We start from the raw sequence: 19355 nt of genomic DNA on the forward strand, positions 1-19355 counted from the left end.
AACGGAGGAGAGGTCCAGTGGCGATAACGTTGCGCGCTCCACACCCTCAAAGCCAGACGTACAGTCTGGCGGGCGAGTAAGTGTCCTTCTATGCAACGTTACCTTTATAAACCCACGGTCCTAAACCTCATATGTGAAATATACCTGAACAGATGAACTGGTTCTAGTTTCTATGATTGCAGGCAATACGCACGAAGACAAGAAGAGACAGTGATTCCTGGCCTAAACCCCCGCTCCAGTTAAACCCCATATAAGGACATTCCCACCTTTTGCATTGAACCGTGATGAGTATATGACATATAGCAATTGAATTGGCACTTGGCACTTTACTGCTTCAGTAATAGTTGGCACTTTAACGCTAAATTCATTATTTATTTGCTATAGTTTGCACAAGCCCTGTCTGTTTTTAGTGTTTGGTGATTGTCTGTATTCCTGTATTTTAGTTAGTTAGTGGGCGCATTAGGAGGTTGAGGTTTTAGAATTAGTGTTATATTTTGTTTATGCTTTTCAATATTTTATGGCTTATAGACGCCACTGTATTAGCTTAATAAAATAGATTACCTTTTTATACAAACCTGTTTCCGTCCAGCTTTCTCCAAGGGATATGTGTTGAAGTGTTGTTCTCATTTAAAAGTATTGTACTTACCTGGGTAAACTCGAACCTGTGAATAGCCTAAGAAAGAGTGTTACAGAGGACCCTACCTCTTAAATAAAAAGGTGGCGTAGTCTTGCAGTACCTAACAAACAGTATTATTCTCACAGTAATTACGCACCCCGCACTTTACCGTGCAACTGATATTTTATTGTTGTGAGTTTAATGTGTATTGTTATTTATTTATTATTGAGACAAAGTAAAGAGTGTCAGCATTCTAAAAAGAAGTGGCAAGTTACATGTGACAACCTGGCCACCGTCACATATGCACACACTGGAAAAAAAGGAGGAAGAAATTGATCCATTCCAACAACATGGTTTTACTGAAAACATTGCACCTGGCCAGTTGCCATTGACAATTAATATACATGTTGTACACCACCAACCTTACACCGAGCAATACAGCTTCTCACTGCTACACTTGAACATTTTCTAAACAAAATCATCCTTTATATCTGTGTAAATGAATAAAACCCTGAAAACAAGCTGAATAATATCTTTGATGTTGCGATGATGATCATTTTCTTTATATTGAGCACACAAACACAACTCTTTCTTGTGTAGTTATTCTATTCTAGGCTGAAATGCAATAGACTATACATTGACTTTATAAGTTAAATATTAATTAGCAAACCCGCCCACCCCCCACACACACACACACACAATTAAGACAAGAGACATTTTTATTATTTCTAGATCTAGTTTATTATCATTGTTGTTGTTTTTTTCTTTAATCAGTGTTGCACAATGAACCCTAAAACAATACCAATCTCTAAAAATTGTCTATTTTTGCCTTTGTACACTTATACATACACACATACAGTACATACAGTATATGTGGATATGTATACAGTTATAATCTCGACCAACAACAAAGCCTTGGTCTTGAGGAAAACGAACAGATAAGTGTATAGAAACTAAAAGATTTGTGGACATAATACAGTACAGTAGCAATCCCTGACAATGCTCTGAGAATTTCCTATTGACAGTGGTGGACAAAGTATGTACTCAATTAAATACTCAAGCATTCAAAAGTACAAATTACGAAGTACATTTAGTTTTTAATAATGCATTTTTGGGTTTGGGTCCCAAGAGTCCCTTCCTAGAAATGTAGTGGAGTCAAAAGTACAATATTTCTATTTGAAATGTAGTGGAGTGAAAGTCATGAGCTTTAAAAATAATAGTAATAATAACAAAACAAAAATCAACAACTGTACTCAAGTACAGTACTCAAGTAAATGTACTTAGTAACTGTCCACCACTGCTGAGAACTCTTAAAATCATTTTCTATTGACCTGAATTGGATTGTGAACACATACAGTAGAAGCAGAGAGGCACTGACCTCAGCAGACGGGCAGACAGACGGATAGATAAACAGACAGACAGACAGACAGACAGACAGATGTGTGATCGAGCGACTGAGCTGACTATACAGGTTTGTGCTCTCTTTAGTTCTCTCCATAGGCTAGTGGCTATTTCTGCCCCCTCTTGTCCGAGTCCTTCTGTCAAACCTACGCAAAGTCACAAATTGAGACCCCCCCCCACCCCCTTTCTCTTTAAATCTCTGTGTGCCCCCCCCCCCCCCCCCCCCCGACATATAGTATAGGAACAGTTAATCTACAGAACTGGCTTCATGAGCACTGGATATACGGTTTTTGGTTTAGGTCAGCACCACATTCTACCCTTAAAGGACCACTTCACCCATTTTCAACCTAATTTTCATATAATTGCTCACTAATGCTCATTATAAGATGGCACCGTTTCTGTCTACTCGGTCTGTGTCTCAGACGAGGGCTGTGGAGTGTGGACAGTTCAGAAACCTACCTACCAGTGACATCATCGATGGGAATTCCAAGCTAATGGAAACTACAGCTTTTCTCTTCCTGGAAAGTTTGCCATTGTTCCTGCATTAATGGAGAAAAAAAAGGAAGAAGTTTGAAATCTTGTTTGAAATGACCACACCTGCCTACCAGTGATGTCACTGGTAGGCAAGTTTCTGAACTGTCCATAGCCGTCCTCTGAGACACAGACTGAGTAGACAGAAACGGTACCAATTTATAATTAGCATTAGCATTAGTGAGGACCAATTATATGACGATAGGTGGGTTGAAGTAGTACTTTAAATGATAAAAAAATAAACTAATAACTGCATAGTAGTTATTGTATTTGTAATAGTACATCTATTACTAATACTTAACAGCAAAATCCTGAGTGTTCATTTAACTCTGAGTGTAAAAATGTACCTGTAAGTACCCTTACAGTAAGGGTACTGGCAGAGTTCAAATATGACTCAGAATTGTGCCGGGTGGTAGGTGGTAGAGAGACTCTCCCATGCCCTGTGTTGAGGCTAGCAGGTGATTTATTGGCCTGTCAAGATTCAAACTAATAGGATTTTAAAACAAATCAGTGGGTTAATTAAAGAGATGGCATCTGATTTTAAATTATATTTAGTATTTCTAATCAGGACCTAAGAGTGATGTTGAAGGTAAGGGCCTGTGTGTGTGTGTGTGTGTGTGTGTGTGTGTGTGTGTGTGTGTGTGTGTGTGTGTGTGTGTGTGTGTGTGCGTGTGCGTGTGAGTGTGTCCGTGTGTAATACTATCACTGGTCTGAACACAATACATTTTAATACAGTTTCTTAATGTCGGTTTCAGGGACCACCGGGGGTCCAAATGGACCCTTACAGGTTACTCTTGTGAGTGTGTACCAAATGGACCCTTACTCTGACAGGCCTATAAGGGTCCATTTGGTCCCCTGGTGGTCCCCGGACCCGGCGCTGAGAAACAGCGGTGTAATAGGTAAAACCAGTCTCCAGTGAGCTCTTCTAGTCTTACAATACTTCAGTACAACCTTAAATCCCAGAGATGAACGGGGTAGGAGCAAGTGAGAGCGCTCTGTGTTTTTTTTACATAACCTGTAGACCTTTTTCTTTCTTTTTTTTACTAAGCACAACTAATGTTCATTTTGTGCTAGGAAGGCAACCACACAGGACAAGGACAAGAGTTAATAACACCTACATACAGGAGTTTCTAAACAGAAGATGTCCTTCCAGTGGCCTCGCTGTGTCACTGCTGACGTTAACAGGACTGACTGAATCACACGCCACATGTCAGGATGACTGGGTGGAACTTGGAACATGATGAGGATGAAGTGACCATCAAGCCACGTTGAGGGCTAAGCCAGATTTAAGATTTTTCAACCAACAGGTCATATATAGCCTTTTCTTTTCTTTTTTTCAAAATCAATACACACTATCAAACAGATTGACTAACAATGTGAGACAGAACCATCAATAGCACCATATTGAGATCACAATATTATTTGCCATATTTTGGCTAAATATCACAGTGTTACCATCACAAGTCCAATAAGGATTAACTAACACTTTTCATTTCAGCTAAAATAACACGTTAGCTTTTTCGTAAGTCATGCTGATCTAGGCTTTTCTCTGTGTCTACTACTCTTAAATACATTGGATCCAATCTGATTTCTTGACAGAGGTATATAAATATAATACTGATCTCAAACATTAAAGTACAATTACATTAAATCACCATTTTGACAAGAGTATAAATTACTTGGAAAAATCTTTCAAATCAGCATTATTTGACACATACAGTCATCGGGGTCTTAGAAGAAGAACATCAGAGAGATAAATGCATTGGAGATGTAATCAATTGACAATCATATCGTATAGTCATTTGGTGCCACAGTGATCAATATAACATATTGTAGAGGATATTTCAAAGCAAGAGCACTGGCTGGCCTCGGGGCTTTCAGAGAAACCACAGCAGAAAATCCCCTCAGACCCCCTCGGCTGAAGTCAATCATTATAGTTATAGTGTGTTGTTACACACGACAGTCATGAATGCAATGATAGTAAGTGACTGTAACTCGTCTAAGCATATGGCTTATCATTTATAGTTGGTGTCAGCACTGGTGTGGCACACCGGAATAGCACACAGATCGGCTATTTTCGGTGTGTGACGCCGGCACGCGGCCAAGTATAAATCAGGCTTATCTTGTCCTTTAATAAATTGTTCGGTTTGTCTTCTACTGTTTGAACATGGACAAAATGCGCAGCCTTAAACAAGTCAAGCCAAGGAATGGCACAGTATTCAGTGGTAAACAATAGCGTACCCAAACCAATCGGCTGAGGAAGGATGCCGTCTTTATTTTGTCATAGACCTGAGAGTAATTAATAACATTATGAGCAAATCTTCAAAAATCACACACTAAGATTAGAAACCTGCAAAGCTCCCATCAGGATAACCATGTTTATTTACAGTATCAAGCCTTTCAGTGACTTGACTGCTATTAAAGCATCCTCACATCCCTCATGACCTAGAGACGGCATTGAGCTCAGTTGTGACAAACAATTTAGGTGTGTGTGTGTGTGTGTGTGTGTGTGTGTGTGTGTGTGCCAGAAAAAAAACCAGGTCAAATGAACAGTAAAATCCTAGCGAAAATAGCTCATCTACAAACTCACATACCATGTCGCATCGTGATGCATTGTAAGCTCGTAGAACTGCAATTTTTTTAAATTTTCAAAATGTACAATATTTTCAAAGTACTATATGCCCAAAATAGAGGCACCAGGGTTATTGTGGTATAATTTACATCTTAAAGTCTTACACTTTCAGAGTCATTTTACTGTGTGTGGATTGTAGTTTGCAGCTGAAATGTCCTGATCCCTCCTGTCCCCCCTATTTGCTCACAAACATTCTTTTCTAAGTTAGCTGGGCAACAAAGGCGGCATCCCTCCCTCTCAACCATGGCCTGAACAGCAGGGCACAGAGCAGAATGCAAGGTAGGAAGATCATTATAAGAAATACATGAACTCTAGTAGAGCAGCACCAAAGGCCTTGTGTGGCCTGCAGAGACAAATATTACATGAGCATCAGAGCGTCCCTGAACACACACTCTCCCTGTCCAAAGAAGCCAAACGTTGCTGTCGGGTGGAAACCTTCCACGAACTGTATATCCAAAACTGTTACTTTTCAGGAGAAAAAAAAACCTGTGTTCCAATGGGTACAATTTTCTAACTTTTTTCTAAAATCGATAAAAAAAAAGAAAGAAATAGCAGATCTACAAGCTAAACATGCACTGTGAGCTTGCAGATCGTCTGTTTTCGGTACTTTTGCTTGACACTCTTGTACGATGAAGTAGGGCAATAATCTGTGCAAAAACAAACACATACATTTTGAAATATGAAGATGCAAGGTTTTCTAGCCCGACAGCAACAAAAACAAAATTGTCAGGATTCTCACACGAGGAAAGTAGGTTTTAGATGAGGTAGGGGTTCTCAACACTGTAAAACAACAAGCGATATAAGGTCCTATTTCCATTATCAGTAGTGTCGGCATGGGGAGTCACCGTTTCTGAAGATGGGAGTCATCAGTCCGTCCGTGAGAGGAAAGGCCTTTGACCGAAACCCATTAACGTCGCGGAGGGCAAAGCTCTGATCTGCACTGGACGACTAGAACCTGACCTATCAAAATGTAATCATGTAAACATGATCTTGCACCGCATCACCTTCTCAATGAATCAGGTTAAACGGCATTAAAGCCTGTCACATCCGACCAGGATAATATGTGGGCAATTCCTGGCAAGAGGCGATTAACCCTTAAATTACAGCCAAGGAGGAGCAAAGGAGGACACAGGAGGGGAAAGTAGAAACGCACGCCTCTTGTTTCCCTTGTGAGATTCCTTTTCCACAGAAAGTGAAAACATTGAGTAAGGTTTTGAAGAAGCCCTAAGAACAAATATCATACTGGCAGTTAATAAATACACATGTTGAAAAAACATTTAAATCAGGGATTATCTTATGCTAGTTTGACAAATATACCATTATTGTTTTTCTAACACTTGTACAGAATAGTAAATACCAATGTGTACAATTAAGTAGAAGAAATGAGTTTAGAGACAAGGGGGGAGGGGGGAACAAATATTGGAGACGAACAATCGGCATGCAAACAAATAAACTAGCAAACGTAAAAGCAAAAAAAAGGTCTCAGATGGTCTTTGAAAAATGTAAAATGTGTGCGACGCAGCATACAGGGAAAACTGCGTTACCCATGGTTTCTACTGCATGGTACTGTACACAGAGACATACTGTAGCTGGTCGTTGCTGTGGGGAGATACTCAGCGGTGGAAAGTAACTAAGTACATTTACTCAAGTGCTGTTCTTAAGTACAATTTTGAGGTACATTTAATTTACTCAAGTATTTATATTTACATCAAACTTCTGCTCCACTGTAATCTCAGAGCCAAATATTGTACTTTTTACCCCACTACAATTCTTTGACAGCTTTAGTTACCAGTTACTTTGTAGATTTAGATTATTATTATTACAAAACATACATTAACCAATTAAGCCCTAAATCGAAAATAATCTATCTACAAACTCAGATCGTCTATTTTTGAATTTGCTGTACTTTTACTTTGGTACTGTAAGTATCTTTTGATGCCAACAGTTTTGTACTTTTAATCAAGTTCTGAATACAGGACTTTTACTTTGTGAATATTGCTACTTGAGTAAAACATGAGTACTTCTTCCACTACTGGAGATCCTCGTCTCCACTGGAATGTTAGGTGCATTCAGACAGTGTACCCTTAACTGATAACTGACGGGACAATTCTGTCCCGACAATTACAGACACACAAGCGTTGCTCACCAAATATTTCCTTAATCTACCAAGTTTCATTAGTCTTTCATCTGACTGAAGGCAGCAACAGGTGGTGGGATAGAGCAGTGGATCTCAGACTGTGTCAAAATTAATCCAAATTAATATGTATTTGGCTTAAAATGTTTTAAAAATGTTCGATCGGCTATTTTCAAATAGTCAATGTGTATAGGGTTAAAGTGGTTAAACTGATTTGGATGCTATATTAATTCATTTTGCTGGGGACTCCCTGGAACCCCCTAGAGGACCCCTGGAGGTCCCCGGACCTCACTCTGAGAAGCACTGTGGTAGAGAGGTTTGAAGGCAGAATGAGCAGCCAACAGCAAGTGAGGAATGGAGAAGACAAGCTGAGAAGCCAAATCGAACACAGCAGTCGCAGGTAAGCAAGTACACAGTGAAATCAGTGTTCATTTAACTCAGAGTTTTTGTTCCATTTGTATACTCTCTTACATGCAGATAAAAACTTGAAACTTCCCAGGTAATTTGCAAAACATGTGGTGAGCGCTTAGTGTACCCAACAGCCCACAGCAAACATACAGCAGATTGCAAAACAATTAAGGCAAAACAAAGTACGAAAAAAAAGTCTGATTATTTTGAAATACTTTTCTACAATCACATCCATCCAAGAAAATAAAAGTTAATGCACAAGAGAGGTCTTAATACGTTTTCCATTCATCTGTATGAGTGTGTGTGCGCGTGCGTGTCTGTCTGACTCGTCTTCTAAGTATCCTTTCACTGTCAACATACTGTATACAGAATGAGAGCCTGTATCTATCAGTTTGACTGTCTAGTGTCTACACAGTAACATCCTCAGTGTTAATTCAACTCTGACGGTGCAAAACAATTCACCCATTTTCTTCTTTTTTTGTACACTTTCTCAGAGTTAAAGGATCTACACCATGAATTAAAAAAATAATAATAACATTTAATATCATATTGTTTATGTCCCTCAAACGTTTTTCAAAAGGTTTGAGCCTAAATCGAGCCTCAGATATACTCATTCCAACTAACTTCTCTCTGGCTTATAAAGCACTTTCACCTGCAATACCACATTGTCCTGTTTGGCACGGGGCGCTAATTGAGCCAGTTTGTATGCATGCATGTTATCTCCTGGTTCTGTGTGGAAAAGTTTTTTTTTTTAAAAGAAGGTTTTTTTGGAACTGAAAATCAGTTTGGCCTGTTTTGAGACCAATTTACAGAAAACCCCAGATATGCTGAACGAGAGTGTTCAAACTGGGGTATTTTTGGGGATAGAAGAGAGGTAGGGGAGACCAAAAAAAGAAGAAAAAGTTCAAATTCATGGTGTAGTCCCTTTAAAAGAACATGGAGGATGTGACTGTCTACCTGGCTGGATAGATATGTGTATTCCTCCATGGTACTGCACAAAAGACACCCAGGGAGGGTGCTTCAGCATGGGGGACAATGACCTGAGAGCACGGCCATAAACAGGACTGAGGTAGGTTACCTTAATGCAACGTGTTGGGCAGTAACTTATAACTAAGTAATATATTACTCTAATTTTATTACTTTCCCCAGTAACGAGTAGGGTAAGGATTATAATTGTCCATATATTGTATCTCATCTGGTTGCAGTTTGTGCTGTTCGGATGATTGGTGATTCACCTGTGAGGTTAATTTTGTTCCAATAAAGTGGATTCAGTTCTAAAAAGAGCTGGCTAAACAGTTGTATTGTACAACATATGCCTTTTCGGGGTAGCGAAAGAGAATGTAATGAGTACCGTAACTTATTACTTTTGATACCAAGTAATAAGTGAAATGAATTATTATTACTTTTTAAATGAGTAATAAGTAAAGAGTAACTTATTACACTTCCTGAGTGACTTGCCCAACACTGTGCATCACAAGAACAGTTGCATGTGACTGCTCACAACACACACAAACACAGACTGTGTGTGTGTGTGTGTGTGTGTGTGTGTGTGTGTGTGTGTGTGTGTGTGTGTGTGTGTGTGTGTGTGTGTGTGTGTGTGTGTGTGTGTGTGGTATATTCCTGAAGCTTATGTATCATTAGTCAGTGTGAACTGGAGTGAGAAGACTGAACAGCAGCAGTTAAGGATTTTGGGAAGGAGGATAATGACAGACACTAAAATACCCTGTGTTTCATTTAGCTCAGAGTATATGAATGTAACCAAATGGACCCATAAGGGTCCATTTGGTTACATTGGATACTCTCTGAGTTACAAATGGTTAAATGAACACTGAGGATTTCACTGTGTAGACAGGGGGCTTTTATCAGCCCTAATCTCAACTGTCAATTCCTCTGGGCACCAGGAAGCAGAAGGCTATGCCTTCACAAAAGAGTCAGATGAGGAGATATGATGGGGAAAAAAATAAGTCACTAACAGAGCCGGAGGCTTAAGCCTAATTCTATACTTCGCCGCATAATGGTGACGCTCAACGAAAATCAATTATTGTCAGAGAGCGAATCCGTCGTGAGACAAAGTATAAACTAGGAGTGACTGGCAGGCAACTTAAATCGTGAAACATCCACAAATTTGATTAGAAACACACTGTTGCCAATTAATATTCAGTAATCCCGCATGAGAGCATTACACTAACATTAGTAGTGTTCAATGTTTTATAACATTTTGATACATTTGTGCTTTTTCTATTTTGTACATACATCACATATGTAGATGAAGACACTCTTTCACTCAAAACAAACACACTGGCACACAAACACCCACCGAAAAACATGCACATATACTATACAAAGAACACATGCACACAGAATTCAAACATAGCTTTGTTTCGTAAATACATATATGATGTATGTATATTATTTTACTTCACCTCGCCTGTCCAATAGAACAATATGTAGCATATCTCACGTAGCAGTATACAGTCCTGAAAATATTATTAGCGGCGCAGTGCATCTCTAACAATCATTTAATTTAACTGAGGCAACTAAGAATGAAAACAAAAAACAAACAAAAACAATCTGATATTTTGGAAAGAAAAAGAAAACCTTTAAAAACTACCATGGAACACTATAAAATGTCTTTACAAGTAGAATTCATACAATAATGTCAGTCTGTCAACTTGAGGTACTGACTTATGTACAAACACCATAAGCATCAACGGAGGGAAGCCTGGATCTCATAGAAGGAGAGGGACACATTTTCATTTTGCAAGAAACAGACAAACAACAACAACAACAATAACAACATTGTTATCTTGAGGTAGAACATTAACTTCAGCGTTTGGAAGTGCTTTATGTTGGATTCTTTTTTTTCTTTTCTTTTCATTTCTTTTCTTTTCATTTTGCTTTGAGAAAGTAGGAGAGGAGTGAGAAGATTTCTTGACATCTGAGGTAGTGCGGTGTCTGATCTTGTAATTTTCTAACCAATCGATCCCTCTACATGTAAAACAAGTGAACACAGGGGAAGGTACAGATCCAAAAGGCTTCCCACACGACACATTCATTCCGGCTGAGGTAGGTTTTTGTTGAATCCTAAGGTTCACATAGCCAAGTCTAGTGCCTGCATGAAGGCCGAGAACTAATAAAACCAAAAAAACAAACAAACAAATGCTGATATCGCTGAAAAACAAAGTCCTGAGACAGAATATATCAAATCCCTGGAAGAAGGCCTTAGTCTTCTGTAGATGAGATGGTGGAATCATTGGTAGGCTGAAAGTAGGCAGCTGGAGTCTTTGACATCCACAGAAAAGTAGAAATAAGACCAATAACTTATAACCACTTTGATATAGTAGTAGATATATATATCTATATATATATATCTATTGAAAAAAAAAAAGATAAAAATAAAATCAGTACTATATATGAAGGACATTCTGGGCCTCTATTCTGTGTGCTGCCGGCAACCAGAAAATGAGCAAAGTACCAAACTGTAAAAACCAACACTTCAATGGCCTGCCAATCTAAACATAGCTGTCCCATCAAAAGATAGTGCTTTCCAAACCCCAGGCCAAAGAACACCCCAATATCCAGTCCTAGATCTCCTAGAACTCCTTAACGTACCAATAAAAAAATCTTTGCACAAAAAAAGGTAAAATTACTCTGAAAGGAAAAAAAACACTTGTCGACCTGAGTGAGAGAAGAGTCTCAGTGGAACTGGCCTTCATACAGAGTTAGCCGTGGTCCTGCCGGCCCGCTGCGGCGGCAGGAGGGGGCTCCTGGAAGCGTGTCTCTGCTTCCCGCTCCGAGCTGAACTCGTCTAGCGGTATCGTAGACAGCTGGGTGTCGTTTGGAGCGTAGGAGTTCTCTGACTGAAAATGCACATGCACGCACGCGCGCGCGCACACACACACACACACACACACACACACACACACACACACACACACACACACACACACACACACACACACACACACACACACACACACACACACACACACACACACACACACACACACACACACACACACACACACACACTATAGGGTTAGGGTTACACATATATCATACTGTCTCTCTGGGGGCATCATAACCTATTTTCATTAACCATTTAAGCCCTAAATACTAGTATTCATCGTACGACAAACAGCTAAAACAGCCGATGTACAAGCTAACAGTGTGTTGCATGTCAGCTTGTAGATCTGCTATTTTCGCTATTATACTCGGACGGCGTTGCATCGGCCAGAAGTGTGCTTTGTGCCGCTTGGTGTGGGCACTCACCCAGCTTTAACTTGTTTTCAATGCTTTTAATGGCAACATTGGCTTGTTCTCAATCACACATCCTCATTCCAGTATCAACTACCTGGCAGCATCCCTCAATGCCATTTTGTATAAGTCTATAGGACTACCCTATACTGACAAACAACGCTAAAGGGGTACTCAGATGTGTTAAAAAGTGATGCCAGGGCGTCCTGACCAAGCGCATTGTTGTACAGTATATTGTATTGGGGTATTTTTCACTGTACATTTGCACATACAGTATGTGATATTTTCCCTCAGCATTTAGTGGTGAATTAGGCGTGAGAATGTGTTGTGCCTCATGGTCTCTCTGCTGCAGGGACTCCTGACTCACCATGTATGCGTCCTGTGTGCGGGTCGGGGCAGTGAAGAGTCTCTCGAGCTCGTTGTTGTCCACGGCGGTCTTTCCCGCTGCGCTGCCATTGACCCCCATCTCTGCCCTGGCAGCCCCGTTCAGCACAGAGGCCCCCTGGGAAGAGGAAGAGGACTCCATCGCCACACTACGCCCTGCTTGGGGGGTGGCCTGAACCTTCTTGCACATCATTAACCTGCACATCACGCATGGGCATGAGGACGACACACACACACACACACACACACACACACACACACACACACGCAGCAGAGTTTAGACTGCTGCAGTCACAACATACGCAGTCATATCCTCAGAGTTCACTTATGCATGTGTAACCATGAGACTGTACTGAATGTACATTTGTACTCTCTCAGAGTTAAAGGAACATTTCATCTTGTACTATGCAGTATTTTGTTTATCGATTTCATAAATGTTTTATTTACCGTGATTTATAATACTGCTTTGTTTTTAACCTGAATGTTGTGTGTTCTTAATTGCCTGCCTTAAAGGTTAAACAAAATAAAGCAATAAACAAAACATGTTGGATACTTTTATTCAATATTGATGGCGTTTTTTTTGTGTGTGATGTCTTCACCCTGCTGTATCCTAACTGTTGTGATGCTGAATTGCGGGATCAATAAAGGTCTTATCTTATCTTATCTTATCTTATCCTATCTTATCTTATCTTAACTAAATAAAATAAAATAATGAAATAAACAAAACATTTTGCATGTTGGTTTGGTTCCATCGGGGTGAAAGGTTGCGGTGGGGAACAGCATAGGAGCTGGGTGGCCTCCATACACACCTGCCTCTGTAGCTGAAGATAAGGAACAGCACACAGAAGACGATGCAGGTGACTCCAATGTGAATGCCGATGATGATACCTGTGGTGGAGGTCTTGCTGTGTTCGTCTTTCACACAGTCGCATGGGGTGTTCAACACTGCATGGGGAGATAAAGAACACTTCACCAAAAAACACACACTAGATGCATACTGTATGAGGAGGCGTGTAAAGGGTGAAGGTGAGGGTGACCACCCCCCTTCCCTACCCATTCTGTGTGTGTGTGTGTGTGTGTGTGTGTGTGTGTGTGTGTGTGTGTGTGTGTGCGCGCGCGCGTGCGTGCGTGTGTGCGTGCGTGTGTGCGTGTAGCTAATATCAGCCGTTTTCACAAACATGGCTGACACTTTTCCGTCTGTGATCACTTATTTTGTCTCTTTATAGCAGATAACAGATATGTCAACGACAGTGTTGTGCACAAAAAAAAACTAAGTGATCACAGAATTGGAGTCGACAGAATATTGCCTTAGCATTTGCTGGCAATTTTTTAAAAACTTGTTTTAATAATCTTTAAAACAAAAGATTAACACAAATCTTCTTTTATGGGGGTCCCTGGCACTAAACGTTTTCAGATGGGGGTCTGTGGCCAAATGCATATCAAGTTGGGAGCCTTGACATGAAAATGTTAACCACTGGTACAGTATAAAGACTGTATGGTCAGTGGTCAGTTTGACTTTGCTCAAGGTAATGGATGACACATCTGGTTCACGATGGGAGAATGTTTAATCTTTCATGCTCTGGGGCACAGTGTGACAATGCGTGGCCACGGCAGAAAGTCACCTGATTTCTCCACTGCCTCCCTAAGTGACACGAATCGCATGGTGGCGTTGCCATCTCCATGTTGGTTGAATGCAAGTAGCTTTATCTCATAGACCAATGTTGCATCTAGAAAGAAGAGAAAAGACACTTTTAGATGACGATAAAATATCAAACGTGTTGTTTTGGAATTTACAATGTAAGAGCAATGTAAGATACATATCTATATTACAGATAAAGACATGAATTGAAACAAGTACATAAATACAGTATACTGGAACCATTTCCATGAGAAGCAGGTCTACAGCATGCAGCTAAATCTCATTTAAATTAAATTAACCCTCCAGATTTGACCTTGTAAACCTTGTATGTCCGAAGAGGATACTGCTCAGGAAAAGCTGTTGTTAATACTTTTCATTGGTTAAATATTTACAAAACCTACAGACAGAATTAACCACTTCCAATCTGGTGTACCTATTTTGGGCATGCTGAACAACAATACGTACTTAGGAGGTCAGTATCATGTCAGTATCATGGTCAGTATCATGGTCAGTATCATGGTCAGTATCATGACAGTACCATGACAGTATCATGGTCAGTATCATGGTTTTTATCTTGTCAATATCATGGTCAGTATCAGGTCAGTATCAGGTCAGTATCATGGTCAGTATCAGGTCAGTATCATGGTCAGTATCTGGTCAGTATCATGTCAGTATATCATGGTCAGTATCATGGTCTTTATCTTGTCAGTATCAGGTCAGTATCATGTCAGTACCATGGTCTTTATCTTGTCAGTATCAGGTCAGTATCATGTCAGTGTTATGGTCTTTATCTTGTCAGTATCATGGTCAGTATCATGTCAGTGTCATGGTCTTTATCTTGTCAGTATCATGTCAGTGTCATGGTCTATATCTTGTCAGTATAATGTCAGTGTCATGGTCTATATCTTGTCAGTATCATGGTCAGTATCATGTCAGTGTCATGGTCTTTATCTTGTCAGTATCGTGGTCAGTATCATGTCAGTGTCATGGTCAGTATCAGGTGAGTATGGTCCCTCACCCAGCTGAGTGATGTTGTAGTGCGTGGCGTTGCGTGGGAAGGTGAAGGGTCCGGTGAAGAGGGGTGCGTGAGCCCTCCTGTAGTACAGCCTGAAACCCTGATGCTGGCCCATCTTAGAGGAAGGCTCCCATGTGGCTCTCACCACACTGCTGTTTAACACCTTGGTGAAGAGTGAGGGGGGTGCTGGCACTGCAACACAACACAATTAACCACATTAAATTAATCATATGTTTTTCAAACTTTTAGAGCATATCTGTGGTCCTAATGAGGACATACGTAACAATGGATGCCAAATTGTGAGCTTGTAGATCGGCTATTTTCGAATAGCCGAAGTATAAAATAGGGCTTAAGTGGTTAGCTATTAGCCAACCACCAGGAGCCATTAACGGTGAATGTGATTACTATTTGGTCTGTATCTGAGAGATAAATCTGAATCATGTCTTGTGCAATACTTAATTTATTTTACAGCGATCCCAAAGCATCTTTTTGGTCAAATATTATTTAATAAATAATAAATAACAAAAGTGCTGTATAGACATCTTGTAAATGATGGAATACTGACTCACTGTTCATGACAATAGTGCCATCAGATGGCTGTTCAGTTTAATGAAGTGGTGCTCATTTTAAGTGTTACTGAAAACACTATCATACATCTGATACACTCCTAATCCTTTTTCATCATTTCTGAAATTATGACAATGGTAAGGTAGCACGGAGGTAATTTAATTAAGCACTACACAGAAATGTAATTTAATTGGATTTGCGTCCAATTCCAATTTAGTCTAATTAAGCCAATGGAGTGGAGTTAGAACTGCACAAGCTGTATAACAACTGTTGTTTTGATAGATTCTCTACAATTAAAAATCCTACATAATTTTTTTTCATTCTCGGGAAATGCCAATTAGGTTTCCACATTGTGAGCTTGTATGCCTCTGTGTATTGAGCGTGAGTGTTTGAATAAATAGGTAATTGTGCAATCACGCAAGAGCCTAACGACTGAGTTTGTTTGTACCAGTGGTGTGTGTGTGTGTTAAAGAGAGAGAGAATGACAGAGACAGAACTCGCTCTGTGCAGAACTTACTATATGTATAACTCGCCATATTTTTATGTCTGATATCGATCCCAAATATTTCTTAACAATATTTTGTCAAAAACGTATTCTAATTTATTTAAAAATGTTGGATTTGATTACAGTTTCTATTTGAGAAGAATTAAATGGAATACAGCTTGTATTTTGGAATACAAGCCGTATTCCAAAATTACAAAAATAGCTGATCTACAAGCTCAGAATGCATCGCATTGCGACGCGTTGAGAGAGCTTGTACAGTACATCAGCTAAAAAAAAGAAAGAAAGAAAAAAGCGTACACATTTTCATCTTTAATGATCCGCTGCAAAATTGCCGAAACTGATGTCATCAAAGAAGTCAAACAATAGTGGCCGGTACATCGGCCAGACCGATAAATCGGTTGAACTAGAACTCACCCTCCCCAAGGGTGCTCTTGGTGGAGCTGTCAGATGGCTTGCTGGCCCCGCGGGAGGTGTAGGCCTTCACATAGAAGGTGTAGCTGGTAGAAGAATCCAGATCGCCCACAACCTGCTGCAGGGTCACCTTGCTGACTGCCTCCTGGTACTCCATTTCCAGCGGGTCTGAGATGCAGGGAGAGAGAGGGTATGGAATGGAGGAGAGAACATGGAGGAGGAGGGAGGCAAAAAAAGAAAGAAAGCATGGGTGAAGGGTGGGAGGGAGCAGATAGGAGGAGATCAGGAGGGAAGAAAAGAGAAGGCAAAACAGGTTGGGGTGGGGGGGGGGGGTTAGAACCGAAAGAATATGGGAGAAACAATAAATACATTCTGTCATCGTCTTTATGTTTATTACGGCTGTTGTTTGACATTATGGTTAAATATATATTTCTGCTGTCAGTGGGTCAGTGGCTCTCAAACGTTGTCATGTCAGGCACCCGCCTATTTTCAAATGTCCGATGTATATAATGTTAAAGTGGTTAATATTAAATTCATTTTACTGGGGATCGCCTGGCACGCCCTCAAGGACCCCTGGAGGTCCCCAGACCCCACTTTGAGAACCACTGCAGTGGGTAATGGCTAATATAACCTAGCCTGGTTGAACTGTAGGCGTGATGCAAGGTACGTGGAAATACAGTGGGGTAAAACGTGGATGCTAAGGGGGGATGGGTGAGGGTGATACACTGGTATAGCCCTTAATATAGAAACACGCACCCAAAAAACACTATCACGTTTCTACTCTGAATCCATTGGGCCGTGCCATTCTTGGAAGGTAATTAAAGCAGATCCTATTGGTTGGCCCCTGGGGGCCTTAATTATCCATCTGATAGTACTAGTGAGAGGTGAACGGCAGCTGGGACGCGGCGAATCGGAGATTGTTACTGCTCTGGCAGGATGCATGCACCACACACACACACACACACACACACACACACACACACACACACACACACACACACACACACACACACACACACACACACACACACACACACACACACACACACACACAGCCATAAATACACATCATTCACACACACATGCACTCACATCAAGAAAAGGCTAACGCCACACTGATAGCAATCGCACATATTCAGCTGCTTTCACACCCTGGGCGGATAAACATTAACATGGCACCATAAAATTTAGTCTCGTTCAATTATCAATTAAAAGCCACTTTTATGGCTGCGCTGAACATGGCAGAGTGATCCTCCGTTCCGCTGGGGTCTGACAAACAGGTGTTCTGTTCCTGTTTCCTCATCTCAACACCCCTCCTCTCCCCATCTCATGTGCAGTCTCTCCTGATGTGTGTGTGTGTGTGTGTGTGTGTGTGTGTGTGTGTGTGTGTGTGTGTGTGTGTGTGTGTGTGTGTGTGTGTGTGTGTGTGTGTGTGTGTGTGTGTGTGTGTGTGTGTGTGTGTGTGTGTGTGTCCTCTGTCGTTGAGTTTGTGTATAACTCGTTTTCATCTAACACAGTAAAATCCTCAGTGTATAAATGTATCCATTTGTAACTCAGAGAGTGTTCAAGTGTACACTTGTACACTCTTTGAGTTAAATTGAAGTCTTACTGTGTAATATCCATTTTAGAAATCTTTTAGGCAACACCTCCGGTAGCTCCGGTTGTTAGAACTGCGATTCCCAGAATTCAGTTTGAAACCAAAACATGGAAGTAGCACTCCAAAACTAATGCAGCTAGAATGCTCCTAGCGCCGACTATGTTTTGGAAAGCAACAATACCGTCATCAGAAATGGTATTAACTTTAAAATACATAAATAAATACATTTCTGTTACATTTCTGGTGTCTGTGTCATTTTGGCGACACAGACGTGCACTCGTGACTAAAATTGTGTTTGGAGTTGTTGTCAAAAAACACATTTACTGTACTGTATGTGGAATGGTTACTGTGAAAATATACCAGTGAAAAATCACATCAAAACTAACTTTTGTTCTACTGAAAAAGTTATACATTATTACTTTAACACAGAGAATTTTACTGTGAAATGAATTGTGCTATTTAGACGTGGCTCTGAGAGGGCAGCGCACGCTCACCTGCCGTCCTGCGGATGTGCAGCACGTAGCCAATGATGTCCTGAGTGTTCTGATCGGGCTCGCCCCAGGACACCTGCATTGAAGTGGGCGAGAGGGCCTCGGCCCGCACGTTGGTTGGCACGCCTGGTAGACCGTCTGCCCAGAGCACCGTGAGGCGGGCACTGGCCTGCGTGGAGCCAGCGCTGTTCTCAGCGATGCACTGGTAGATGGCCTCGTCGTCTGAACTGATGCTGTATATTGTCAGCGTACTGCCGGAGATAGAAAGGAGAGCAGGTCAAGAACAAGAATAACAGAATCTTTTTAACCAAAATAACCCTATTCTGGGAGCAAAAATAGCATATCTACAAGCTCAAATTGTGAGCTTGTACAGTACATCTGCTGTCTTCGGCAAAGAGATTTGGTGTGGAGGGAAATAGCAAACCTAGCATAGACCACTGATTTAGTAAAAAGTAATGTAGCATATAAAATAACATTGAATAGGAGCCAGTTGTCATTGACTGTGTATGTTGGGGGAGCAGGGGTGGGGGGCGGGGGGGTTGTAGTGGCCGGGGGGTTATTGGAGCTGAATATTTAATCAAAACCCTCTTATCCTCCATATCCTGAGGTGAAAAGCAAAATAAAAGATTCAACATGCTATGGAAATCAGGCCCTGTGGCAAGCCATTTTGAACACCATTTGTGCTGTGTTTAAAGTGTGAGGCTGGCAGTAGAACAAATGGGAGGTTACAGTAAATGGATGGCCACATGGCGTTTCCGGAGACCGTG

General features: G+C 40.8%; 1 protein-coding gene across 1 annotated transcript in view; it reads right to left on the reverse strand.

Moving 5' to 3' along the window:
- Window positions 1-11444: 11444 nt before the first annotated feature.
- The window catches only part of igdcc3 (immunoglobulin superfamily, DCC subclass, member 3), a gene marked incomplete at both ends in the record, with an annotated part of 68242 nt that continues 60331 nt past the window's right edge, over window positions 11445-19355 (reverse strand). Inside the window, 7 exons of the mRNA XM_084056386.1 lie at window positions 11445-11582; window positions 12347-12560; window positions 13173-13308; window positions 13986-14090; window positions 15021-15209; window positions 16504-16668; window positions 18592-18839. Of these exons, the coding sequence (XP_083912512.1) occupies window positions 11445-11582; window positions 12347-12560; window positions 13173-13308; window positions 13986-14090; window positions 15021-15209; window positions 16504-16668; window positions 18592-18839 (1195 nt within the window). The remainder of the gene's footprint in view (window positions 11583-12346; window positions 12561-13172; window positions 13309-13985; window positions 14091-15020; window positions 15210-16503; window positions 16669-18591; window positions 18840-19355) is intronic.

This window comes from Gymnoscopelus microlampas, assembly GCF_963454915.1.
Source record: "Gymnoscopelus microlampas genome assembly, chromosome: 1".
Classification (NCBI taxonomy): domain Eukaryota; kingdom Metazoa; phylum Chordata; class Actinopteri; order Myctophiformes; family Myctophidae; genus Gymnoscopelus; species Gymnoscopelus microlampas.